The sequence below is a fragment of the Gallus gallus genome, chromosome 1 (genome assembly GCF_016699485.2).
Source record: "Gallus gallus isolate bGalGal1 chromosome 1, bGalGal1.mat.broiler.GRCg7b, whole genome shotgun sequence".
Taxonomy (NCBI): Eukaryota; Metazoa; Chordata; class Aves; order Galliformes; family Phasianidae; genus Gallus; species Gallus gallus.
Window position 1 is genome coordinate 69,972,115 of NC_052532.1, and position 27,635 is coordinate 69,999,749.

Below are 27,635 nucleotides of genomic sequence, written 5' to 3' on the forward strand. Positions count from 1 at the left end.
CAGACTGTTTTTGTAATGCTGTGTTATGGAGGTTGCACCTTTACATGCCCATGATGCCTGGGGATCTAAGAGTGGCTGCAGCCACAGGTGCTGCCTGCAGCATCCTGGCAGGACAGAGGGGACTCACAGCCGCATGCACTGGGGGCTGTAGAGCTCAGATGTGTGTTTTTCCTTTATGCTTAGTTAGGTGTCTCACCACTTCCTTTCATGCGTTTTGCTTACATGTCTTTTTGTTCTAGAAAAGTAGTTAACATACTCTGTAAGCGTGTCATGAGAAATTAAAAGCTCGGTGGTGAGGGAGTGTTGGTTTGGGGTCTTGTTTAGATCAGTGTTAATACAATTCACTAAATTCCCTTAGTTCTTAAACTGAGCCACAGTTTGAAGGAACTAACTGATATACAATAAAAGTGAAGATGCATGGCAAAATCCATGTTCTGTGAGCAAGCACCCCAACATCTGGAGGTCACAGAACAGTTTTTAAGGGAATATTTATTTGATTCATTATAAAGGTGGGTATGACCTGTACTGTTCTGACCCTTATGAATGTGTTAAAAGGATTACAAAGGGCAGAAATGTTCCTAAAGCCTATCTGAAGTGGTGATACACTGTCATTTTTACTGGCTTAATACAGATTACAAGTTTGAAATGTAAAGATAGGAGTATTATTTCCAATGCATTTAGAGGTGCAAACTCTGTCCTTGTTTGTGTTTCAGACAATTTAAGGCCAAAGCTAACTACTAAAATTTGCAAAATTTGATAATGTTTATGTTCTCAACAGTAGGCAAATAAGGAAACAGCTACAGAAAATTACATAGAAACTGAGACCATTTGAGATCAGCAGCAGCTCAGAAGTGATGAAACAGACCAATAAAGTCATGGTGAAGGAATTGCTTTGCAAAATTGTAGAAACAAAATAGATAACTGTCCCCTAAAGGAAAATTATATCACAGTGGTCCCCATTACTGAGTCTTTCTCTCTTACCTCATCTCTTTTGTTGACTCCTAATGCTTTGCAGCACAAACTTTCTGTTCCATGTTCTCTGATAGTACCACAGGAGAGTCCTGGCTGATGACAAAGACTCCTAAATGCAATGGTAATAACTGTGCAATAGAAATTTAATAATAAAGTAGTAAATGTCCTATGGTATGATTATGGTGGCAGCTAAAGCTGTCCTTTATCTGTTAGACAACAAAAGCAGTGGTAAACAGCAATTAATCTTTCTCCCTATCCTCTTCATGTAACACAACAAATCTTGCCGATGGACAAAGTTTTGGTTCAGTTTTTTAAAGTGAATGAATCCATCCTGATGGTGAGTCAGAATGTGTAGAGATGGATGGTTATACATTCTGAATACGTTTGGATTGCTGCAGCTTAGTGAGTTTACCTCCTGGCCTCCACTTCTTGTAATCAATCAAATATCTTTTAAAAATGCAACACTGGGAAAGCTTCACATTGGTCACATAAACATTTCTGAGTTGTTAGCTCTTTCTGTTTTGATGAGAATGTCTTTACCTAGGGACCATGGAGATGATAGAAATCTCAAGACCGGTTCATGTGTCATCAAATAAAAATGGACCGTGTGATAAGCACGGTTTGTGTTTTCGATGCTCAAGTATTGTAAATAAATTATGTTTGGAGGTGCCAAGTATAAACTGAGAATATTCATTCATAAATCCAAAGGCTTGGCTGTGCTGTTCAAAACTGCAAGGATGTAAACACTCTTTGGATTCTTGGAAGGATGCACTGTTCTAAATCCTTGCTGCTGCAGCTTTGCCATAGGGCTGGAACTGTACTTTCTCCTTCCCTCTATCCTTGAATTTCTGTACCATCTTGCAGTGCAAATCATTTACGAACTGCAGACATCATGATCGCTTGTTCCATATTTGTTGAGTAGTGTATAGGGAGATTGTGTAACCCACTCTTAAAACTTGCGATGTATTCTAACTTTAAAAAATATATATCCCAAATTTATCTTAAACATAAAAATTCTTAACCCCTACCACCTTAGACAATTAAGTGATTACAGTGAAGGTGGACAGTTAAAATATGGTACATATTAGTCAGTCTGCATGGTAGAAATAAATTAGTTCTGATTTTTAAAAGGGATTCTTATTAGAATTGGGCAGTCTGGAAGAAGTAGCCCGAATCAGTTGCATTAATGAGGGTGAAAACTAATTCCAAATCAGGATGGACGCTTCCTGAAACTTGGCAGGACCAACAATTGAAAGAAACTCAGTTTTGGATAGAAAGAATTCAGATGCTCATTCATTGCTGTTTCTCTTATGAAAGCAGAAAAATTAACAAATATTTTTGATGCCAAATGATTGAAAGAAAAAGAATACGATTTTCACATCTCTCTTTCTTTGACGAGTTTTCAGCAATGTGTCAGCATGTGCTGCTTTAATTTATCTGTTTTGATTTTCTGTGTTTTTCCTTTGGAACAACTGATTGGGGAGGCAGAAAGGGGTTAAGTATTTTTAGCAACAGTTTATTAATTCAGAGTGTGACACAATTGTGTCACTGCACTGTAAAATTTTGTCTACTATGGTAAAACCCATCTTATTTCAGTGTGGAATGAAGTGCCTGTCTGTTTTCATTTATGATTACTGACATTTAAATAATTACTCAGTTAAGTTCTCAATCTCAGAATCACTTTTCATTGAATACAGGTGGCTTCTTCTCTAGTCATATTACTACGTTTTTCTCTCTAGCATTTAATATTTAAAACAAAATTTTACTCTCTTTGGTCCAGAGTACTTAGGGCAGGGTAGCGGAATTCCACTGATCTCTGTATCTGTCTGTCCATCTATCCTTCCACCTATTTATCTGTTTTTATGCACGAGGGGCATGGAGCAGTTTGTGTTATCTCCTATCTTTTGTGTTTTGCAGCATTGATGGAATATTTGAGTGATGTGCTGCTGCATGTTTATCAGAACTGCTGCTAATGCCAGTCATCAGCTAGCAGTGGTCTGGCAAGCACTGTTAGTCTGATTGTTAGTCTGATTTTTGTATTCTCTATGGAATCGGTTACCCATGCCTTTAATGGCAAAATAGATCAACTTGTACACCGAAAAGAAAATATTTCAACCAAAATAAAGAGGTAGCAGATATGAATTGGGCTGTAAATAGAATTTGATTGAAGAATACTGCTAACATAATATTGAGTCATCTAAGTCAAAACACATTCTTGAAAGGATAAAGAAGTGGGTGTTAAAAGTGCAATGGCCAGGATTGTCTTTAGTCAATTTTGTTTCCTAATCCTTTAACGCTGTTGGCTCTGACATGAATTCTATCTGCAAAAAAAGGATCAACAAAGTGATTAATTTCACTTTAGTGGGGGCACCTAGTGCTAAACAGTGCTTAATTATGGTAGTACCATGGGCTGATTTTTCCCTGCTATTGGCTGAACAGGAGGAGCCAGAGCCAGGGTTGGAAAATGTATGTCCTGGTTGTGCGTCACGCTGAGTACCTACTCTTCACAGTTGAATCACTGATAAGAGGCTTCAGGTCCCTTTTCCCTTTCCCATCCCTTATTAGGAGACTCCAGATGGGGGCGTATGCTAATGTACTTTGGGTTAGATGATGTGGGAAATGCTGTGCAGCACTGTCGTTCAAATGCCAGGCATTCTGAAGTGCAGCAAGCACTGAGAGTAAATAACAGGCTTGTAGACTTCTTAAAAAAGAATCCCACTCAGTTCATATGGATCACACAAATCAGAAAAAAATAATTGCAGAAGGCCTTTTTACATAGGTTCGTTGTTTTCCACCTTCAATAGCATTATTGCAGGTGACTGATATCTCTGTTTACTAGAGGGCTGAGGATATTACTTGTGTTTTATTTAAAAATCACTGTAATATTTTATGTTTTAAGCGCTTTTATACAAGAAGAGGACTGCTGTTGTTGTAGTTTCTTTACTTGAGAAAGAGGGTGTTTCTTTCTTTACCTTTAAGAATCGTTGCTCTAACCTAGATTTAATTAGTCATGTCACTTGAATAGGTTGTACATGTAGATATCCACAAATGTAAAGAGTAGAAACACCTGCACTGGTATTTGGTTGTTAGCACCTGTGGTAAAGCAAATTATAGTATATTGATCCAGTTTCAGCTGTTCTTGGAATTTAATTCTGAAAGTACCACACATTTCACCCGTATCCTATATTTCTGCAAATGAGGAAATAGTTGTTTTCTCCTCCCAAAGACTTCCAAACAACATATCCAGCAAGAGCTTAGTGTTATGTGCCATTACAGTAACACTGATGGGATGCAGGACCAGACAAGTACAGCTGCTGTCTGCACTAGAGATTCATGTCTTTAATTAGACTCTTGAAAGCACAGCCAATAAAAGAATACACGTTAAAAATGGATATTTATTACACTTTAGTTTATACTAAAGAAGCGGGAACACACATGTTCAGAAAAAAATTAAGGTGCCATATTAAGTTCCAGATAAGCTTCTAATTCGAGTGAATGGGGCACTTTTAAGTAGATCTAGGGTTTCTTCACAGAAGTCTCTGAAACATGCCTGAAAATTTACCTCAGTAGTACATTGTCAATTCTTATAGCATACTGATCTGAATTCATATGAATAATGCTAAATGCCATTCTATCAGGAGGAGGTTGATTAAGGAATTTTGCATTTATTAGTTTTTCATGTATAAAATATATTTTTGTATGCAACCTGGGTGAATTTACAAGAATGACAGTATCTAGTAATAGGACTAGGGAGAATGGCCTCAAGTTGTGCCAGGGGAGGTTCAGGTTGGATGTTAGGAAATGCTTCTTCTCTGAAAGAGTGGTCAGGCACTGGAATGGGCTGCCCAGGCAGGTGGTGGAGTCACACTCCCTGGAGGTGTTCAAGAAACATTTAGATGTTGTACTGAGGGACATGGTTAATGGGAAATACTGGTGATATGTGGATGGTTCGACTAGATGATCTTAGAGGTCTTTTCCAACCTTGGTGATTCTATGATTCTATCCTAGTGTATTAGTGTATGTTAGTGCATGACTCCAGATTTTTCTCGAACACCGTAACAACTCTTGATGATGCAAATAGATGTGCACATACTTCAGTTGAGATACACAAGCATAACTTTCAGTCTGACTACTTAGCTGTTGGAAGATTAGCATGAAAAAATAAAGAAGTCAATCATCTGCTCTTCCACATTCATGTAAAGAAAACAAACGACAGCCTCTTCAAGTCAGTGGGTGGTCTGCCACCGTTCTCAAAAAGACTGCTATTTTTGCTATGTTTTGTCAGAAAGCCTAATATTTTAGATGACTGTGCTTCCAGTGGGAATCTCAAATTGAAACTACATGTGAGCCAGATTGTATTTCCTACTAAGCGGAAGGAACAATACAAACCAGAGAGAGAGACAAAGAAGGAAATTATGATTTTACCAAACTCAAAAGCAAGAAGCACTGCACGTCTCAAAAAAGTAAAACTTCTTGTCCCAATACTGTTTTGCATTATAAATCAAATAACTTACTTTGAAAGCTATTGTCCAATTTCAACCCCTGATTGCATGCAGTTTACTGACATTTTTCCTCTGTAGCTGAAAACAGATTTCAGTTAGTCGAAGACATGAAAAGCATATTTCAGAAATACCTAGAAAGACTAGAATTGGGTATTTCAAAATACCACGGGCAGGCAGATTCTGAAATCCCATTGATTTCCATAGAGATGTCAAAGAAGCAGTGGTCTGCTCAAAAGTACCTTTGAACCAATATCCCTGTAATGGTAAGGACTCCTCAATCCAAAGATGCTGTAAAGCATCCCCTAGCTTACATCTTGTCTCACCCACTGACAGTAGCTCAGGAAATTTTTGCAAATACTCTCTTTAGCTTGCTAAAGGCTTTAAGGTGCTTAAATTAGAACAGCAGAACAGCAGGTGTGGCTGTTTGCAGATAAACTGAGTGAGGGTGAGGTACATAAGCAGCCTGGAGAATCCAAATCTTTGCTTCTGTGTCACTAGGCACAATTGAAAACTACTTTTAATGAAAATAATATTGTTGACATGACTTGTAAAACACTTATGTAAAGGTGGTAGTACTTCTGTGAGTGGCATTAAAGAAAATGCTTTAGGCACTGCTACAGTGTTTTGTACAATGACTGTACCAAGTGGGTTTGTTCCCAAACCTTCTTCCTCTGCTCTGTTTTCAACTGAATCTGTGAAGAAAAACAAGAGATGGCATCTGTTACTGATGGGACATTAACTGTATTTTTCAGGACTACAAGTAGAGGGCCTCTTCAGAAGGTCAGCCAGCATCCAGACTATCAAAGATGTTCAGAAGCTCTACAATCAGGGTAAGCTGTCATTATAAAAATTGCCACAGGTTAACAACAGTGTGAGGGCATTATTGATCTCGTCTCAAATGACGAAACAGAGATGTTAGATATTTTTTAAATAATTAATTAGTCATAAAGTCATCTGTAACCTAAAATACCATAATAGGAACGCTAAGCTACATAAGCTCAAAAGATAGCTTAAAGCTTACTGAATGCCGCGTCATCAACTGATGTCAGTTTTCAAAACTGTAGCAGCTGAAGAATGTTGATGTTTGAGTCAGAAATGGTCTGGTTTCTCAGACACTCATGTTACTTCTGTGCAGTTTGAGTCACTGCAGTTAGTTAAAAATGCCAAGTATATACAGCAAAGGAGTACAATTTTATATAATAATTTATGAAATGTAATGAAGTCATTTTGAAAGTCAGTGACTTCCCCATGAAGTAATTTTATGGTATGCATTTATGGGGAGGGTCACTTACAGCAAGATTAATAAAGCTTTGAAAAATATGAAGAGACAATTATAAGAATTACCAGCTTCAGGAAAGCCAGTGAGTTATATAATTGTGGTGGGAAACAGTTCTTGTACAGTAGTTTAGAGAATAAGTAAAACACCTGATTGAACACACTTCTTTTTTTCCTCCTTTTAGGCAAGCCTGTAAATTTTGATGACTATCATGATATCCATATTCCTGCTGTTATCCTAAAGACTTTCCTTAGGGAACTTCCTCAGCCATTGCTAACCTTTGAGTGTTATGATCCTATTGTTGGAATTACCAGTGAGTATTAATCCAGTTTTAGGAAAATTCACGCAGCTAATTGAACTGAGCATTGCTAATTCACTGCTGTTTGCTAACCATGGTTCATTTGTGGGTATATAACTGTATTAGTGCCTTCACTGCAGCAATTAATGGACAGTGACATAATCGGTACGAGTACACGGTGGAATTCCATCCAGAAGAGGTGGATAAAGTATCTTGTCAAGGAGTTTGAAACGTGGGAGTCAGAATCTCTGCTGTTTTGATGAGTATCATGAAGGCTCAGAAAGCTGACATGTAGCTCCATGGTGGATATACAAGGCACCTAGCACCTTCACTGTTCTTTTTGGGGGTTTGGCTTAACCTTCAGTACAAAAGTACAAACACATATTGTTAGAGAATGTTTTTGTAGACATTACAGACTCTATTATAACTATGGTAAATAAGTTATTATCTTCTCTATCATTCTTCTTGTATTCCCTGTATTTACACTGCCTGATACCAATGTTCACTCTCAGTGTTCTTTCACTCTGTTTGTGCATTCAGAGGGATGTAAGAACAAATAGTCCTGTGAATAGCAGAGCTAATGAAGCCTGGATTCGCACGGATTTCCATCTCAAACATGAGCTTTCTTTTGTCTTCTCTATCGCCTAGAGAGAACTGATATCACACTGCAGCATTTTTTCGTGGTTGGGGCATCTTTATGACCTGCCCTCTCTACCCAGTTACCCAATTCCACAAAATGTGTAGGCATATAATAGACATTGATCTACTCCTCTCTCAAATCTGATCTAATTGTCCCAACAGTTTAAATGTTGGTGGCTACCAGCAGATGGATGACAGATAGCACAATACCAGAAGTCTATCCTCTATAGAAAAGCAACTTGAAAAATCAGTCCTTTGGACACTGTTCTCCTCCCTTTTTTTTTTCAATCAATTCTCCCCGCTGGCAGTGTGGGGAGAATAATAATCTGCTTTTACACACACAAATACTTCCAGTTTTGAAATTACTTTCCTTACAGCAGAGCTGTGAACCCTGCAGTAAATTGGAAAGATCTTTTTCCGAAGCACAGATTGCTCAAACAAGAAACATCCAAAATTTTTATGAATATTATTGCCATTTTGGATACTACTTTGTCATATAGGAATTGCAAATGCAATAAAAAAGCAAAAAACAAACAAACAAAAAAGTAAGTTCATATGCAGTGATTAGAAGTTTAGTAACTATCTGCAAGAATTAAAAGATAACTTAATGCCTTTTGTGTTGGGGACCCCCAACCTCTTTTATCAAATATATCTGAAATTACCCTGAAGGCTAAAGAGTTATGGCAGGCAAAATTAGGTGCATTCACACATATGGAGTATTTTGTCAAAAGTCATTAAAATCAAAGATTCATCTAGCTAAAGAGTAACTATCTCAACATGTTAAAAAAAATATAAATTTCTTCACAGGTTGGTTGTAGGAATTGAGGGAATAAGGATAGTCATGCAGAACAACGTAAAGAATAGACGAAGTTTGGAAAAGGGATAGGGGAATGATAATTTCTACTGAATTAATCTTCTCTCTTTCTGTACACTAAGTTACTTTTGGCTAGAGCTAATTGGAAGAAGAAAACATCTGAAAAGAATCTGAGAGCAATGCACTGCCCTAGTAATGCTGAGACTTTTTGCATAGAAAAACATCTATGAAGCTTTCAGTCCATGTTATTTTTGTTTATCAGTGTTTTAAATGTTGGCAAAGTGTGTTCTTGAAAGATGCAGTTAAAGGGAAATTCTCCTTGGGCTTTTTTGTTACGCAGTGTGATGTCCACTACCGTTTCTTGATACTATGGTGACATCCTACTTTTTAATGATGCTAAACCTGAGAGCCATTCTGGACTGCAGCAAAGTTATATTCTCTGTGAATACAGTGCAGAAGGGAGCTTTGAAGAGGTGTGAACACAGACAGATGCCTTGGGATGACTTGAAAACTCTCATTCTGACTTCTGGAAAGCACTGTGTGATGTATCTATTATATCTCTTAATCCATAAACCCAGAAATACACTACTGCTGCTTTACAATATTTTGAAATTATAGTGTCTCACCTGAAACATTTTTACAAGAATTATTGACAGGAGCTGGGAAATAAATTAGCCGAGTGACTGGCAAAAAGAATAGAAACTTGAAGCTTGTAGTTTTCAAAGAACTTCTTATAGAGCTGTGAATGCTGCTAATGAGTTCCTTTGCCCAGTATTGCTACACTTCCTGAATTATTTACCCTGCAGAAGGCTGACAAAAAAATTCCTGTGACTCACATTTTTTGTCTTACTGGAACTGATAGCTCTGCAGTAGTAAAAATATCAACACAGTTCACCAGGGCTTAGCTTCATGTATTTAAATCAGAGCTTTAGGGAACTTCTAACATGCTGGAATTTTATGCCTGCAGACATACTTATATGAATCTCTAGCTATGTCAGGGAGAGAGAGAAAAATGGAACAAATGGAGAAAAAGCATTAGCACAAATGAGCCAGTTAGGTCAGATATGACTATAATCATGAGTCCTTTTTCCAGCTAGGTGTTAAACTTCCAGTACTAAATTTATTAAAATACTCTAGCAAAAATAATAATAATAAAAAAAATCATTTGGAACGATGTTCAAAATGTATTCCAGTGCAAGCATAGTTCTTACCCAGACTGTCTCAGTGAGTGTGGGGTCTGGTTCCAGTTCTGCCCATCTGTAGAAATGTGTTAATGAATCTGCGTTGGCTCATCTCTAGAAAATTCTTACTCACCCAAATGTCCATCTCATAAATTCTTGTCCAAGAAAGGTTTCCTGCAGTATCACAGAAGTGTTTTTGGAGTTAGTAGAGTGCCAAGAGAGAGCTTTGTAGGACCGAGCCTCAGCAAGAATAAAACCAAGGAATAAAAAGTAGGCATCTCGATATAATGCACGAAGAGATAATGGGATTCAAAACAAGACCTTGGCTATTTCACTGAGTGGGGAAAATATTCTGGAAGTTAGTATTAGCCAATCTACTCTCATGGGAATAAACATTGATAAAGGTGATTTTTGTGGTCAGTTCTACAGACAAAAAGCCGAAGTAATTCCAGCTGATATAAATAAGGTGTTATTTCTTGGTAATATGTCGATGCTTTTGGGTTAAATTAAGACTGACTTTGATATTGCAGGTGTGGAGAGCTGTTTACGAGTAACCAGATGTAAACAAATCATTCAAGGACTTCCTGAACACAATTACATTGTTCTGAAATATCTGATATGCTTTCTCCATATGGTGAGTATATAGGAAAAAATTCCAAAAGCAGAACCAAACATTTCTTTAAATCTAATAAAGCTTGGTGCTAAACAATGGTCTTAGCCATACAGTAAGCATGAAATTCTTTGTATGTAAGAAATACTACTATGTGAATTTAAATGAGACCGTGCCTTCACTGGGATGTTTAAAAATCCGCTCTCCTCTGTTACCCATCAGTAATGTATGTTTTAGTGACTTTTTTTCCTATTTTGGAGTGAAAAATATTAAACATAGTAGTTGTGTAACTTTTAGTGCTGCTGAAAAAGTATATAAAATGATTTTTTTCCCCAAAGTGTAAATTTTGGCACCTAAAACATTAAATAAATATTCATGTCACTTTAGAAAATTATAAAAAATATTGGTGACCTTTAGGAAAGTAAGCAGCAAAATATTTTCAATTTTACTTTAAAAACCACATTTTCCTGTTTAAAATAACCTTTAATTCTGTAACTTAGTACATTCTTGAACATAAATAGTTAATCATGCCCTTTTGCAGCATTTTGGTGTACTTCAGAATAAATTAATTATTTTTTTAACTTGTTTTTCATATTCTAATAAGTGTGGGAGTTTGGGGAACCTCAATTATAGTCATTCTGCAGTCATCCTAATAACATCCTGTTGTTGCCAGTTTATGTGCAGGAAAAGATAGTAATAGGAGTGTAATTTTTCCTCCCTCCCACCTTATTCAATACATTACCATTTTCAGATTGTGTTTTTCAAGCCCAGGTACCTAAAATAGAGAATCCCGGTTTAGCTGATGTCTAAATAAAAGGATCTAGCCTTCAGAAGACTTAAGAGCCCATCAGAGTAATGACAGATATGGAAAGACATTTATTTTCCCCCTCATTAATTGTTATTGGGTTACCACTATGTTTGCCATATTCTAGTCATTAGCATATTTCAAAAAGAAGGATATTTAATACATTTTTTTGTACTGAAAGGTTACAGAAAAGCAAGATCAAAGGAAACACGTTGATATGACCCTTGCACAGACAGCACCTGCAAGGTTGTTGTAATACCCATATGTTCATTTACTGTTCCTTAGCTGAACCCTAATGCTGTTAAGAAAATCCTCGTGTCATTTGCTATTATTTTAGCAACTGATATATCTCCTCAGTATTATGAATCGTGTAAGTGACTTTGTTCCAGTAATAGATGGGCCATCTCACTGCACTTCTTAAGAGCTGAGCACTTGAGATGTTAATGAGGTGTGCAAAAGTACGACATAGTGTTTTCTGTAATTGGGCAACAGAACATAGCATTATTTTTGAGTGTTCCTTGTTATATAAGGCAACATGTCAAATTGATGTTAGTGCTCAGCTCTGCAATTTTTGCTGATCCATAGCTTTTTATCTTTAATGTCTTGGGGAATATTTGCATGTGGAAAGGTCAAGGGAACGTGAAGCAATCTCGAAGCTAGAGATTTCTATTCACTGCAGATTAGTGCGCTGCACAAGCTGACGCAATTCAAATGTAGACCGCTCTACAACTAATCCTAGTTCTTACCTGCAAGCATCAACCTTCTTACATACACGAGCCAATTTAATTCTTCCATGAGCTCAACCTTGAGTATTGCTAGAGATACTTGTGGTAATTTCATGAAGTGGAATGAATTGTAATCACTGGATGTAGGTTTTGAATACTGTAAGTTTGATACAGTCTTGTGGAAGAAGGAAAAAAAAAAAACAGCAGGATTTTCTCTGCAGTCTCAGCCCCCCAACTGAATGAAATGACTCCTTCTACTCCAAGGGCATTACAGCAAAACAGTGCAACTTCTGCAGAGGTAGAAGACTTGCATTTCAAAAATAGGTCCATACTTAACCTTAGACTGGCAGTTATTTTGCCAGTAATGAGCCCAGCATGCTGTGAAAGGTCTGTACTGTCTCCACTTTGCAGTGCATGTGGCTGCTAGAGAGGGATCTGCAGCTCCAACATGATCTGAAGTCTGCAGGCAAAATCAGACAACTAGAAGTGAGGGGCAGAACAGCTCATATATTCCCCATCTCTGTACTTAGGCACTTTCTTCTTTACTGTATCTTTCTGTCCCTTTTATTCATGCCTGATGAAGAAGAATGGTGGCTGACTTGCCTCAAGCAGCTATTACAAAACTCTGCCAAATTCAAAATGTCAATCTGGAGCAACCAGAAAAAAATAAACAAGGTTTATGTGTAGCATGTGAGCTACATTTCGGATCTGAAACTATAGCACCATAGTTAAAGCCAACTACAAGCTGGGGGGGGGGGGGGGGGGGGGAAGGGAGAGGAACTCAGAATTGCTTTGAATTAGTGTTTTATCGCAATCACTTGTCCAATTTAAGAGTGTAATTAGCACCAGTAAAGCTTGGAGATGGCTGGGGGATGGGTCACATTGGGAAAGATTAGATGACTAAGCCTGATGAAGCAGACGCGAGCAGTTGGCACCTCTATGAGGTTAGCAGACAGTGGGGGATAGAAACTTGCATTTCCAGTAAGTTTGGGGGGGATATTTCATATCTAGTAATTTTCTTCTGAAAGTGCTTTTTGGAGTTCCATTGATGATTGTGAGTACAAAGTTGAAAAGGTGATGATGTCCTTATCATTTTAAAATATATAATAATTGGATATTTCTACCTTCTATCATTTCACTGTTTAAGTTTATCATGTAAGATAGTGGCAGACTAGTGTCATTCCTGCAGTGTCCATGAGGATGCTGGAATGAATGCACGTGGAATCGAAAAACGGATACAGATTTGCTGCGGGAAGCTGACTCTGTGCATGATGGACATGTATTTTTACATTTGTTGATGTGGCACTAAATCTTCAGTGTTTACTTCCAATTATTAGCATAGGAATTTGCAGATTTTATCTGAAGTCTTGGAAGAAGATTTCTAGACGATTTATTTTCAATATAAGCTGTCGCTACTTAATGATTTTTCTGTACATGTCCTAGTTAAAGAGAACAACAAGCTGGAACTGTGTAGGTGTTTCTTGTTACACTTTTCTGTGATGTTCATAAGGCTCCTTCAAAGACAAAATGTAGGTCCTTAGAGAATTGCCTTTTAGTAGCTTATGAAACTGATAGAGCAAGCGTATTCTCACTTGAAATGGTGACAGTAATTTTGTGATGGAATCAAAGAAAGAGTCTAGGGGGTTAGTCCAAATGTTAAATATGTCGTTTGTATTTCTTAGAACACATCTGTGGGCTATGAGCTACTTAGAAGAGACCAAAAAGTGCTGATCTTGGATGGTCTTGTGTGGGAAGAAAATACTAACTGCTCGCAATAGTGCTGTCGATGGTGTGGATGTGATTGTGATGCTTGAGACATAAATCTGGCACTGGAGTACATTGGAGTATGGAGGAGGTGAAGTAGCTTGAAGCCAGATCCCCTCAGGGAGAGATAAAGCCATTACCATTGTTATGAACAGCTGATGAGAGACTGGAGAGCAACTCTGCGAAAGGGATCTGGGGGTTCTGATTGTCAATGAGTTGAACATGAGTCAGCAGCATGCCCTGGCAGCCAAAAGGGCCAACTGTACCCTGTGGTGCATCAGACGTAGCACTACTAGCTGATCAGGCTTTGCTCTGCTCTGCACTGATGTGGCCTCACCTCAAGCACTGTGTGCAGTTTTGGGCACAACAATACAAGACGGGCATCAAACTATTACAGTGTGTCCAAAGGAAGGCTACAAAGATGGTGAAGAGTTTAGTTGCCAAGATGTATGAAGAGTGGCTGAGGTCCCTTGGTTTCTTCAGCCTCGAGAAGAGGAGGCTGAGGGGAGGCCTCGTGGTGGTCTAAAGCTTTGTCAGGAAAGGGGGAGTGGGGGGACAGGCGCTGATCTCTTAGAATTGCTTAGGTCGGAAGGAACCTTAGATATGTTCTAGTTCCAGCCACCATCATGGACAGGGTTTCCAGCCACTAGATTAAACTGTGCAAGGCCCCATCCAACCTGGCCTTGAATGCCCCTACGGATGGGACATCTATAACTTCTCTGGGCAACCTGTTCCAATGCCTCAACAGCCTCTGAGTAAAGAATTTCTTCCTAACATCTAGTCTAATTTTCCCCTCTTTTAGTTTAAAGTCATTCGTGCTCATCCTATAATTATTGGACCGTGTGAAAATTTGATCTCTCTCCTGCTTATAAGCTCCCTTCAAATATTTTGAGGATTGCAATGAAGTCTCCCTGGAGCCATCTCCAAGCTGAACAAGCCCAGCTCCCTGAACCTTTCTTCATAGGAGAGGTGCTCCAGACCTTCTCTCTGTTGACAGTGACAGGACCTGAGGGAAAGGCATGGAGATGCAACAGATGGTCAGTTTGGATATTAAGAAGTTCGCCAGAGGGTGGTTGTCGCTGGGACAGGCTCCTCAGGGCAGTGGTCATGGCCTCAGTCTGCCAGAGTTCAAGAAGAATTTGGATTGTGTTCTCAGTATAGGGTTTGAATTTTTGAGTTGTCCTGTGTGGAGCTAGGAGCTGGAATTGATTATCCTTGTGAATCCTTTCCAACTCAGGATTTGTATCATTCTTTGAAAGGGCTTCCTTGCTTGCAGTTCTTGTTGAGCCAGCAAGATTACTGTAGAGAGAGACTAGGTTTCAGTTGCACACTTTTTCTCTAATCTGCTGAGGAAAGGATTGCTCTGCAATTTGGAATAAAACAACATGCAGTGTCTTCCTTGAATTCCTGAGTGTCAGGCTAATTGATGACTCACAGACAAGACAGTGTAGCTCTGCCTCAGATATAATCACTGTTTTATTTTATGTTATGTATTTTCACTCTCAGGGGAGAGGCTGTGTCATGGGTATTTTTGTTGATTGTTTCAACATTGTCTGCCTCCTTGAAATGTTCATATCGGACTGAAAGAGGTGGTTTCATCTTGGGGTTAGAAATATTCTTTGTGACAGCTGACTGAGAATTAAAAAAGAACCAAACTAGTTCTACCAGCAAGTTGCAGTGCTGCTGCCTTGGACTGAAGAACTGGCATTTGAAGGAAGCAGCTAGTTTGAGCTGAATGCGTTTCAGCTAGCACTCCAAAACAGCACCTGCACACAGCCAGCAGGATAGTGTGCTAGGGAATACCCTTATAAACCAGAGGAAACACAGCTGCAACAGGTGTGACTCCTTCCACCTTTTTCTGTCCTCCAGTACTATACAAATTGCTTTTGTGCTATCAAAGGTACTTGCCTTATCTGTACCTAAAGTACCTCCCCAAGGGTATGCAGCAAATGTGTTTGTTTTCATGCTATGAAAAACACCAATGTGTGGGGCTGCAGCAGAGCTCTCACATTATTTTTGAGACTTCCTAGTGAAAGAAATGCCAAAAATAATTTGTTCTAAGTCATAGAGGCTGCTTGGCCCAGCATTACCCTCTATGGATGTAGGCAGAATGGGTCAGTTGACCTTAGAGCCAAAACACCAGTTCTTAACCTTATCACATTCAGCTCTATTCAAAGGCCATTTTCATCGGGATTATACTTATGTCTGTGTCTCCTTGTTAACAGAATGATTATCATTGTCCTAATTATTTTCCTTTATCAGTTACTTTGGTAGCAGCTTAGTGTTTGCGACATTGCTGTAGTACAGTGAACTCTTCTTTGAGCTGATCTCATCTGAAGCATATTAAATGAATGAAGGTAGCATGCTGTTTTTCTTCTGTATAGCTAAATAGTGTGTTGAGAGCACTATGTGAAGGTCAGCAATCTCTACACGGTTCATACTCAAGAGAGAATGATGTGGGTTTTGCATAAGGTCATGGAGCAGGCATCGCTGTTTAATTCTGATGACCCTTATTCTCACGCTGTGAACTCAATCCTCTGAAAAGGTGATTATGGCAACAGTATGTCCTTATTAAAACTCCCTTCCTTTATACAGCCCTGCTTCATGACCTTAAAATCAATTGAATCCTTTAATATTTGTAGCGCTGTGGTATCTCTAACGGCCTACGTGGTTAAGGCAAAGATTGGAAGGAAAAATTATACTTCTTACTGGAAAAAAATAAAGTGGTTAGGAAGAAAATGCTAACCTTTTGGCACATATGTGTTTCTTCATGTCTCCTAAGGAGAAAAAAAAAGCACCCTGCATGCATGTCTAAAGGATTTTATATCCCCTCATGGCTGACCAAGCAGGCTTCTTGCTAGGTAGAACACTGAGGAGCCAGAGACAGAGGAAAATGAAACCTGTGTTACTGGATAGAGGGAAACTGCAGTTTATATATCTGCATGATTGTAGCATTCCTTAGATTTCTCCTCCTGTGCCATCAGACTTTCCATAATACAGCTAAGCTTTCTTTTCAGGACACCCTATGGAAAAGCCAGAAATGGAGAGGTGCTGAGAAGCACAGTTTTTTGCTTTCCTGTTCCACTTGAAATTGTAATACGCAGGAATATTTAACTGATATTTCCCCATTCTATTCCAGGGTGACAACTTCAGAGCAACCTGTACATCACAGTTTAGACCATATTACAGTTACAGACCATATTCTTATTGCCGATGAACAACTGCAGCCATCAGCCTGGGAAGAACTGTCTGAATTACTAATGTCACAGAATCATGGAGTAGCTTAGACCTTAGAGGAGAGAACCTTAAAGATCGTCTAGTTGCAACTCTCCTGCTATGGGCAAGTTTGCCAGCCACTAGATCAGGCTGCTAGGATCCCATCCAATCTGGCCTTGGATGCCTCCAGATATGGGACATCTACAGTCTCTCTGGGCAACCTGTTTAAGCACCTCACCACCTTCTGAATAAAAAAATTCTTCCTAACATCTAACCTATTTTTCCCCTCTTTTAGTTTTAAGTAATACGCCTTTATCCTACCACTATCAGATCCTGGAAAAAGTTGTTTCCCCTCCTTCTTGTAATCTCCCTTCAAGTAATGAAAGACCACAATAAGGTCTCCCTGGAGTTTTCTCTTCTCCAAGTTAAAAAAAGTCCAATTCCCTCAACCTTTCTTCATAGGAGAGGTGCTCCAGCCTTTTGATGATCTTCATGGCCTTCCTTTGGGTCTGCTCCAACAGCTGTGTATCCTTCCTGTACTGGGAACACCAGGCTTGGACACAGTACACCAGATGGGACTTCACGAGGGCAGAGGGAGGGTGACAATCACTTCCCTCTCCCTGTTGTTCACCCCTCTTTTGATGCAGCCCAGGCTACTGTTGGCCTTCTGGGCTACAAGACCACACTTCTGGCTCTTGTCCAGCTTTTCATCCATCAGGACCCTCAAGTCCTTCTCTGCAGGGCTGCTCTCTAGTAGTCTTTCTCCCAGTTTGTACTTATATCTGGGATTGCCTCGATCCAAGTGCAACACCTTGCAACTTGCCTTGTTAAATCTCATAAGATTCTTGTTTGCCTGCTTTTTGAGCATGTCCAGCTCCCTTTGGATGATATCACTCCCTTTCGTTGCGTCAACTGTACTACTCAGCTTGGCGTCAACAGCAAATTTGCAGAGGGTACACTCAATCCCACTGTCTATCTCATTGATTAAGAAGTTAAAGAGCACTGGTCCCAAGACAGATCCCCAGAGGACACCACTCATGACCAGCTTCTACCTGGGTATAGAGCCATTGACAACAGCCTTCTGGCTATGACCACTCAACCAGTTCTTTATCCGCCTAATAGTCAAGGAAGATGTTGGGAGGAATGGATGGAAGAATGAAAGCACATTCAAACTGCTGGCCCTTTGCAGTAACAGGGAACTTATCACCCAGACCATATTGGGCTTTATATGCCAACCATGCAGTGCAGGAGAGGCAAAACATGCACAAATGCCCTGACAACTTTATACAGGGAAGAAAATTATTTCTGCTGCCTAGTTTAGGCTTCACATCCACAGATACGTTTAGGACACATCACCCAGATAGAGAGCGGAGTTCAGTGCTGCATGTCTTCTCTACAATCCATTTTTACCTCCACTGCATCAGGGGATCTAGGGGGATGTGGAGGTACTTAGAAGTGAAAGTCATGCATCATTAGGAAAAAAAATATTTCTAAATCTTTGCAAACAATTTCAGAATTCTGGAGTTTTATTCTGTAAAAGGCATAGCACAAGCAGATGGAATAGCTGTTTCTGCTATCCTTCTCTGCCCTCCAGCAGAAATAGCATCAAGTTCCATACAGAAAACCCAACACAATTAATTTTCCTAGCATAAGGAAGCAGTGCGGGCTTTTTGCTTGACTTACTGACATCTTTTCTTGTACTTGAGGGATACAGACCCTGGTGGCCCCATTACGTCTCAGCTGCGTGGTCAGTCCTCAGGCAGTTAAGAAGCTAGTGATGTACCTGTGGTTAACATCTAAGCTTGTCACTGGCTCGTTCTTGATATGCTTGTGTCTTTTGAATCTCACTCACAGGGCATGTGCCTACATATACTAATTTATGTTTATATTTTTCAGGTTTCACAGGAGAGCATATATAACAGAATGACGGCATCCAGCCTGGCCTGTGTCTTTGGCTTGAATTTGATCTGGCCATCTAAAGGAACAGCCTCTCTGAGTGCTCTGGTGCCTCTGAATCTCTTCACTGAACTACTAATAGATTTCTACATGAATATATTCAGCTCCCGAACAGTGCCTGGTGAGATCTTACCTTAATGCTCCCAGAAAGGGAAATGAAGTTTGGCTGCCTGAAAGAAAGGACTGAACATCTCAACTGCCAGAGCAGTTCCTGCAAAAGACATTTTCAATTCTATACCTTTCCAAGTACCAAAGATGTTGAGGGAAGTACTCTGTTGCATATATTCTCCTCTCATAAGAGAACATATACAGGTTAAATATGATAGGTTAAACTGAAACTCCTTATTAAACTTCAGCAGTTCTGATACATTAAAAAAAAACAATTGTGACAGTAGGTGATGCTGTTATTTGTTTAAGAGTCTGAACACCTCACTATATGACATTTACTGGGACCATGCAGAACAAAGTTCTGGACCACTCCTGAATGTACAGTTTTTTATAAATAATATTATTGTTTGAATACAAGTTTGTTAGAGATTTGTGTAATAACTTAATAAAGATGGAATTGATTTTTAAGATAGCAAAATTTCTAGTACTACTTTCCCCTATATTTAAGTGTCTTGTTTTATGCAGAAGAGTACTCCTGATGTTTGGGCTGCATGCATTTGCAGTTTAGGCTAATAGAAATTTGTTCTTCAAATTGGTTTCTCTACAAAGCAATAACAACAGCAACTTGGGTAACATACCTAATGCCATTTGAATGCCTTTAAAGTCTGTTCTTAGTCTCAATGTGAATTATTAACTAACAAAAAGGCTGTGTTTCCTTTCTAACTGTGCCATTAATATTGCTTGTATTTGATGAACTCTAAGGCACTACTCTTTCATTGTTTAACACTGATAAGTAGTGGGTTGGTATAATGAAGTTATCGTCATATTTGCCAGCAAAGCAAAAGCAAATTAACCAGTGAGAACAGTAAGCAGTATTTTCCCTAAGATTCAGAGGGACTTCAATAAAACTAATAATCTCTGGAGAACAATTTAGCCACCGCCTTCTCTGCAGGCACAAAGCCTCTTTTTATCCTGAAAGTTCTAGTTGCTAGTTGAGGAGCTGGCCATCCACTCAACAGTTATGAGTTGCCTCCCTGTGTAACAGATGCAACAAGACCTTATTGCGCTGCATGAAGATTATTTGTTCTGGTCAGAAATTTGGGAAAATAACCAAGCATTCAGAAGGCTGTGGCATGCTGGATCTGCCAGGCCTTCTTTTGCCCAGTAGGTGTCATCTATAGCATTAGACAGTTATTAAAATTTGAAAAATACAGAGGCTTTAGAGCAAGACATATTAGGGCCGAAGCTTGCATTATGGTTGTGTATTTTCCCCATGTCCTCAAATGCTCTTAAAGGCAGTTTTTTGGGTTTTGAATATCTGTGAATAATAACCACGCATGACAATTATTTAAATCTAAAATGCTGTGTAATACAAGAATAATTAACATGTATTCATGTTTGTTGCATTTCAGCCAAAGGATATTGCAAAGGACAGAACTGTCTTGAGTTTTGTATCGCAATTAATCTCAGTTTTATACCTGAGTTATCAGTGACAGCATCACAGCTTGTATTATGGAAAACAGACACAGTTCTGCTTGGTGCTATACCGTGGCTTGTCAGCACAGCTCTGTGAACAAGCAGTGCGTTCTTACTGAGGAGGAATTTGGCCTTGAGCCAGTGGCTGAGGTCTAGAATCTTGAGCATTTTGCCACTCTCTGACCTTGGTAAAAATACATATGTGCAACACATAGGTTTGATGTCTGTAAAAGGAGGTAAAACTTGGCATTAGAAAAGTGCTTTGGGATGAAATGCTGATAAGCACTATAAAATGGTTATTTTCCATTTCCCGTATTCTCTTCCAAAATTCCAGCAATATCAAATGTCATTTTGAATGTAGTAGTCTTCATGTTATGCTGCATTATGTGAATGTGTATACTGGCTAGTTCTAACATACCCTGTGGTATGAAATCCCGAGGTCCTGGAAGCCAGCTTTGCTTAGTGGGAAAGATGGGTGCACCTTGTAGACATAATTCTCCAATTTACCCTAGGTAGGGAAAGAGCAGAGAATGCGAGCAGTGTGCATCCCTTCAGAAAATTTGCCTGCCTGCAGACACGCTAAGTGACAGAACCAGAGTCACCCCCCGGGTATTGGCCACGCACGCCAAACTGTAAGTCTTCCTTTGGGCACTTTGTTAACCACCGTTTCCTAGAGATTTCTAGTTCCTCTCATTTAACAAATGATTAGCAAAATGGTGATTTCCCCTTTTTAAGGTTGCTTCTTTCTTTAAAGAACAGATAACATCTGTTATCCCTTGGTGTAGATAATTTGATGCTGCTCAGGAAAAATAGAGGCTGGTTCTGGTTGCCTCCAGCACTGCTGGAACAAAGTAGAGCCAAGGGACTGGGTGCACTCACTCCCCATCACCTTCTTGCCTTCCTGGCAGGAAGCAGTGAGAAGCAGCAAGTACGGCAGTGGCTTCCACCCTAACCTTTTCCTGCCAGCTTGTCCATCACAGATGAGGAACTTTCCCAAACCCAGCACCAAACCCTCCCAATGGGGCCCCCAGCTCCATCCCTCCAAGCCCAAAGGAAATGGCAATATCCTACATCTGCTGCAGAAGCCCCCTGACTCCGTCCTGAGAACCAGATATAACTACAACATTAAATCTGCTCTCATGAATTATTCAACAGGGTTTGGAGTGAAATTCATGTTAGAGAAATATATGTTTCAAATTTCCTGACTCTGAGAGGAGTCCTGGAGGTGTCCCCTGCAGTTACTTTGATAACAGTTTCTCTTTACAAATGATAATTGCACGATTCGTGGTTTTGTACTGCGTGGCCTTGTGAACTCTTCTCTCATATCAAAGAACAATTTTCAGATCATTTCCATAGCAAAAAGGAAGTGATTATGGAGATAATCTGTTGGAAACACACATGCTGGATTTCAGCTTAAAACAATAAAATGCAGTCATGGAATGAGAAATCAAGTGTTACCTACCTGACAATATACAGAGAATAAATTGCTGAAGCATTTTAGTTTACTGAGCTGTTAGGAGCTGAAAATTGGTCCCAAGATTAGTCTGATTATCACGGTGCCTCTAGCAATGAGCGCTGAAGGGGGAAGGGTGTACTTTTCTATCCTGGATCTATAAAGAAGTGTGGCAAGATTGAACAATATGTCATTAACCAAGGGTGTCCTTATGGTTCTTACAAAAAAATTCTGTACATAAATATCCCTTACATGTGTGCAAATGATCTGCAAGTCCATGCTGCACTCTGTGAGCATCAGAGAACCACTCAGAGCCTTGCAGCCTTGAACATACTCATCCAGTCATGATATTGATAATAGACAAGCCCAATATTTTGTTGATGTCAAATCTATGCTTAATTAAGGGAGCTAGTTGAACTTGCAGTGGGATTGAAGGTGCAATCATCCCCCTTTATTGTCTGAATAGTTTGTCTTCATTACCTTGGCAGATATGCCACTTTTCAAATGGCAACAGGGGTGCTGGAGTGAGGAATCAGTTACTTGTTATTTCTTAAATCAGAAGCTCATGTTCAGTGGAAGATCTACAGGAAGCTCACATTCCTGTCTTTATTCATTTCCAAATATTTTTACCCACAAAACAGAAGTTAGAAGCCAATGCATCTGGCTCTATGAAGGCACATCTCCATTGAAGATGTGACTGTGAGATATGTAAGAGTCACATGTGTCCAATTACATGTGTGGCTGGCCTACGAAGTTGGCATTTTGCCTTTCCCATTGGAGTAATGCTCACTGTCACCATCAGAGGGGTTTGATTTCTGTCCTTATCTGTGCACACGTGGGAAAACTGCTTCAGTTTATTGCACCTAATTTATCAAAAAATTCCAATGTCTTTCAGCATCATCTAAGAACAGTGGGGGATCAAAAAGTGTGGGGGCCATGAATGTTTCTTTCTTGCTCTCTAATTGGAAAGCCTGTGAAAGCACTCCATTAACCAAGGAGATTTCTTTGGTCTTCGGTGGCTTCAGCACTGAATTGCCATGGAGACGAAGAACTTCCAAATACTACCAGAGAATGTAACCTTTTCCATAATGGTCCTGTTGGCATTTCCCGGAGTTGTCACAGTGTGGAAAGAGCCGTGGTTTGCCTCTCAGAGGTGGAGATGCACAAACCCATGGTGGAAATGGCATGTAAGTTCTCCTACCTCCTACTCCTAACTGAGATCTGTTGTCTTTAGCATTGTGAAAGCCACGGTAATTGCACACAGAACAATGCTTTGCTACCTACCCCGGCTATTCCTCTCCAGAACAACTGGCAGAAGTTCTGTCACAAAAATGATTAACTGATGGGAAAAAAAAATTCTGCTGGAAAATGCCAACTCAACAAAGATAAAAGCAACTCTACAGAAAGGCAGTTTTTCTTCCAAGGCTTATTTTTCATGCATTGCTACTTTCCGTCACCATCTCTTTTGGGATGGCGTCACTTGGCTGTGCGCAGTGTTGCAGTCACTGTTCAGAAGCAAGGAGGGAGCTCTCTGGAGCCAGGAGAGATGGCACACACAGTTGAGTGAGCATTAAAGCTAAGTACATTTGTGGTCCCGATTTCTCCATGGTGTAATTATCTTATGGAAACTGCCTTAATGACTGTTGATCTGCCTGCTGTCCTTAGAGCATGAGTCATAGGGTGAGGAATTGTGCCTACCGTTTGGAGTGTCTAGGTCTGCTACCTGACCTGAATGCTTAGTTGGCAAAGATGCTTCCTCTGCCAAAGGGAAGTGTACCCCTCAGAAACAGAGCCCCATGTGCCAGCCAGTTCGTTTTCTTCTGCTTCAAGCCTGAGACTGACTCATTTTAAGCTGCTGTTAGCCCAGACACCAACGTCAACCTTCTCAAACCTAATTAGAAATCAGGATTTCCGGCTTTTTGGTTTTTCTTTCCATTACATGGATTGGGTTCTCCAATGATGATTTTTTTCACTTCCCCGTTTAATCACCCAAGAAAGCACTTTACAGCCTATAACTCTTCTGCCATGAAAATTATCCACTTAATTAACGAGACAATAAAAAGCAATTGTAAAACACACCAAACTGCATCATCTTTAATCTCTGAACTAAATTTCTGTGGCACTCATTTAAGAGTCCTTTGGAGTGTGGGTTTCTGTCACTTCACCTGACCCAGAAATATAGAAATTATAACATTAATTAATTTTCTATTTCAAGAGCTTCCAAAAATCCCATATTCTCTTTAACTTCACCTGCCAAGGTTGTCTTCTTGTTTGGAATACTTTTCCCATTCCTTGAAGCTGCATCCTTCTCCTTATTCCCATTTTTGTTCATCGTCAGACTGGAAGCAGTCTACATATATTGGGGGTCAGTCTTCACCCCCATGTACTTGGCCTCTGTTGTGTTTTTGTGAATACAAAAACCATTTGGGGAATAGTCAGAGTCATCTGTCTCAGTACAGGAGCTCCCCCAACTAACTGGGTTATCAAACAGCAGCGGCCAGCAACCCCAAGATGCCTTCACATGCTCTCTTCTACATGGTGTTTGATTGCTGCTGCAAAACAAATATACCAAACAAATATGGAATATCACAAACCACATCCACCTTTGCAGAGGGGTTAGAGGACCTAATGTCAAATGGCTGATGTCACTGCAACCTCTCTCAATTATTTTTCAACAGTCTTGGAAACCTGGAGAGGTCCCAGTCAACTGGAAGCTGGCGAAAGTCCCAATTTTCAGGAAGGAAAAGAAATAAGTTACTGGTGATTACAGACCTGTCAGTCTCATTTCAGTGCCTGGCAAAATTATGGAGATGATTTTTCTGGAAATTACTGAAGAATGCCTGAAAGACAATGCAGTTATTGGTCACAGTCAACATGAGTTTACGAGAGGAAAGTCCTCTTTGAAGAAGAGCTGATGAAGGGACTATAAAGCCAGTCTTCTGAAAAGTGGCTGAGGGAAATGGTACTTTTTGGTCTGGAGAAGAGGCTGAGAGAACACACTCTCTACAACTATCTGAAAGGAGGCTTCAGCAAGGAGGATGTTAGTCTATTTTCTTAGGCAGCAGGTGATAGGGCATGATGAAATAGTCTCAAGTCTTGCCAGGGAAGGTTTAGATTGGACATTAAGAAGAATTTATTTACACAGATGATCAAGTGTTGGAATGGGCTGCCCATGAAGGCGATGGAGTGTCCACTCCTGGACCTATTCAAGAGATGTGTGGAAGTGGCACTGAGGGACTTAGTTTATTTAGTGGACTCAGTAAATCAGATTGATGGTTGGACTTGGAGATCTGGAAGGTCTTTTCCAATCTAAATGATTCCATGACTCTACGAAGTCTGAATAAATCTTTCTACTCTGTCTTGTGGTTGAACTCTGGAATGTGTTGCAGAAGAAGGCTCATGAGCAGCCCAGATGGGTAGGTAAAAGGCCTCAGCACAAGAACAAAATGAATTTGTTCCATTTCAAAATAGCATTTAAATTCAGGAAGATAACATCACTGTATTCTGCACCAAAAGAGATTTTACAAAGTAGCGTAAATGAGAGGATGAAAATAATTAGAATCTTTTTAGTGCTCACTCACCCGCCATGACACTCAGCATGCTCCTGCCAGAAAGGCAATAAACACCCCATTCTGTGAGTGTCACAGAATCTCAACTTCTCAGTATAATTACCACTTGAAAGTTAATAGGCCCCTACTCCCTGCTTGACGGTGTTTTACCTGGTATCCACAGCCATCACTGAGCCTGGAACTGCAAGCTGGGAGAATGAGTGGTTGAAGGCTGCTGCAGAGACAGTGCAGATTTCCTATAGGAAACAGCTGCACTACAGAAGATAATGCAGTAATAGAGATAGAAGCACCTGGAGATGATGCCTGTCATACACCCTATGCTTCGTGATCACTGTGTTGTGGGGTGGGGGAATTTGGGATTAAACATAATCTGTACAGAACTAGTTCAACAATAATGCATTAAATTTTTCATACTTCTTGTGTTCAAACTCAGTCATTAGACTGAATGCACAGATAAATGTAAGTGCATTTCCCTCACAGTAGGCAACCAAAGCTAGAGTCTAGTATCCCCAAATATGAGAATTTGCCAGGTTTTATTCTGTTGTGACAGGACAAAGGGAAATGGTTTCAAACAAAAACAGGAAAGACTTAGATTAGATATAAGGAAAATGTTTTTTTTATGATAAGAGTAGTGATGCACTGGCACAGGTTGCCCAGAAAGGTGGTGGAGGCCCCATCCCTGGTGATGCTCAAGGTCAGGCTGGAAGGGCTCTGAGTGATCTTGTCTGACTGTAGATATCCCTGTTCATTGGAGGGCAGTTGGACTATATGACCTTTAAGAGTCCCTTCCACCTCAAACAATTCTATGATTCTATCTATGAGTGGGCTAATGTGGCATTAGGTGTGTCAAGCTCTTCATAAGCTCACCTTGTATCACACCTGATTGGATCTTGCCACTTGGGGTCCCAAAGTTGTAAAGCAGGAGGAAAGTCACAATTGAGCTAAGAGCATGCAGCAGAATATGTCCCACACACTTTCAGCTACCCACACCTCCTGATGCCTCTGTGCACACAGACATTGTCAAGTACAAATCAACAGCTGCCTGGATTTTCATGAGCAAAAGACCAACTTACGATGTGGTAGTCCTTGAACACCCTACTGATGGTCTTCACCGCAGGCATGGCCAGCATCCTCCTCGTGAGACAGGTCTTGATCTTTAAACCAGACATTTTATCAGTGCCTAATCCTCTTTGATCCATTCCCAAGCAAGGCAGGCTCCAAAGTTAATATCAGCACATTGGTACATTTCATTCCCACGTTTTCCCTCACCCAAGATATTGACAAGCATTTTATTTGCCAAAAACTTCCTCCTTCATGTTGTACGGAGAGAAATAAAAAAAGATGACCAAAATACTGAGAGATTGCATAGTGAAAAGTCAAATTAATTATTAAAAAAAAAGTTGTATTCCCTTTGTGGTTGGATTTTCTCCAGCTGCACTATCAGAAGTGGGTTATCAAAGCCAACTATCATTAGCTTTTATTTCAGAGTAACTTCATAAGGCGAATGCAGTGTTGATCACAGCCTGACAACCACAGCAAAATGACCACTAACCTGCCTGGGCTCCTCAGACCAGAGCAGAGCTCCAAGGTGTTTTCTTTATGAGCTTTTTTAGGGTAGGGAGAAAGAAAAATCATGATGGGAGGGTGTCTTATTTTTAGTCTTTTTCTTCCTCCAGATGTATTTAGTTGAAATGATTTTTTTTTCTTTTTCCTTTTTTTTTTTTTTTCTTTATAAATAAGAGGGCACAAGAGAGGTACTGCAGCACACAGGCTGAGCCCTCATGTCTACTGCCAGCATGAAAAGAAAACTGATAGGAATGGGCTGCAAAGCCACACACATCGAGTCATCCAAAATAGCAGGGGACTCTGGGAACAAATACAAAGCCTGAGCTGCTCTTAACTCTTGTTCCACAGCTGGTTGAATTCCAACCATGGCCACAGTGAACACTGCACAGGGAGCTCTAGTTTAGCAGGGGGCTCTGTGGGGTAAATGCAGATCAGGGAGCACCCTGTCAATCCGCAAAGGGTGAAATCTATCTGGCTGGGTGTGAGAGCAAAGCACACATAGAGTGAGATTAAAAGCTCTGGTTTGTCTTTTTTGTTTCATTATTATTTCACTTCTGCGCAGTTTCAATGACCTTCACTGTTGGACATGGCCAGATGATTCCGCAGGTGGTGGTGGTGGAGCTACCTCTGCAAGCTGGCTGTGAGTGGGACCCCTTCAGTTCATTTTTTGCAGTCATGAAGCAATCAAAAAGGAGGAGAAAAGTG

At 40.0% G+C, this 27,635-nt stretch overlaps 1 protein-coding gene across 2 annotated transcripts in view; it reads left to right on the forward strand.

The window, feature by feature from the left end:
• ARHGAP8 (Rho GTPase activating protein 8) overlaps positions 1-19,678 on the forward strand; it is a 76,768-nt gene extending 57,090 nt beyond the window's left edge. Inside the window, exons 10-13 of one of the 2 annotated variants that reach the window (NM_001204389.2) lie at positions 6,227-6,304; positions 6,935-7,063; positions 10,213-10,316; positions 18,699-19,678. In NM_001204389.2, coding sequence (NP_001191318.1) covers positions 6,227-6,304; positions 6,935-7,063; positions 10,213-10,316; positions 18,699-18,896 — 509 coding nt within the window. In that variant the 3' untranslated portion in view covers positions 18,897-19,678. The remainder of the gene's footprint in view (positions 1-6,226; positions 6,305-6,934; positions 7,064-10,212; positions 10,317-18,698) is intronic. The other variant, XM_025149094.3, reaches the window with a different exon arrangement.
• The last annotated feature ends 7,957 nt before the right edge of the window (positions 19,679-27,635 follow it).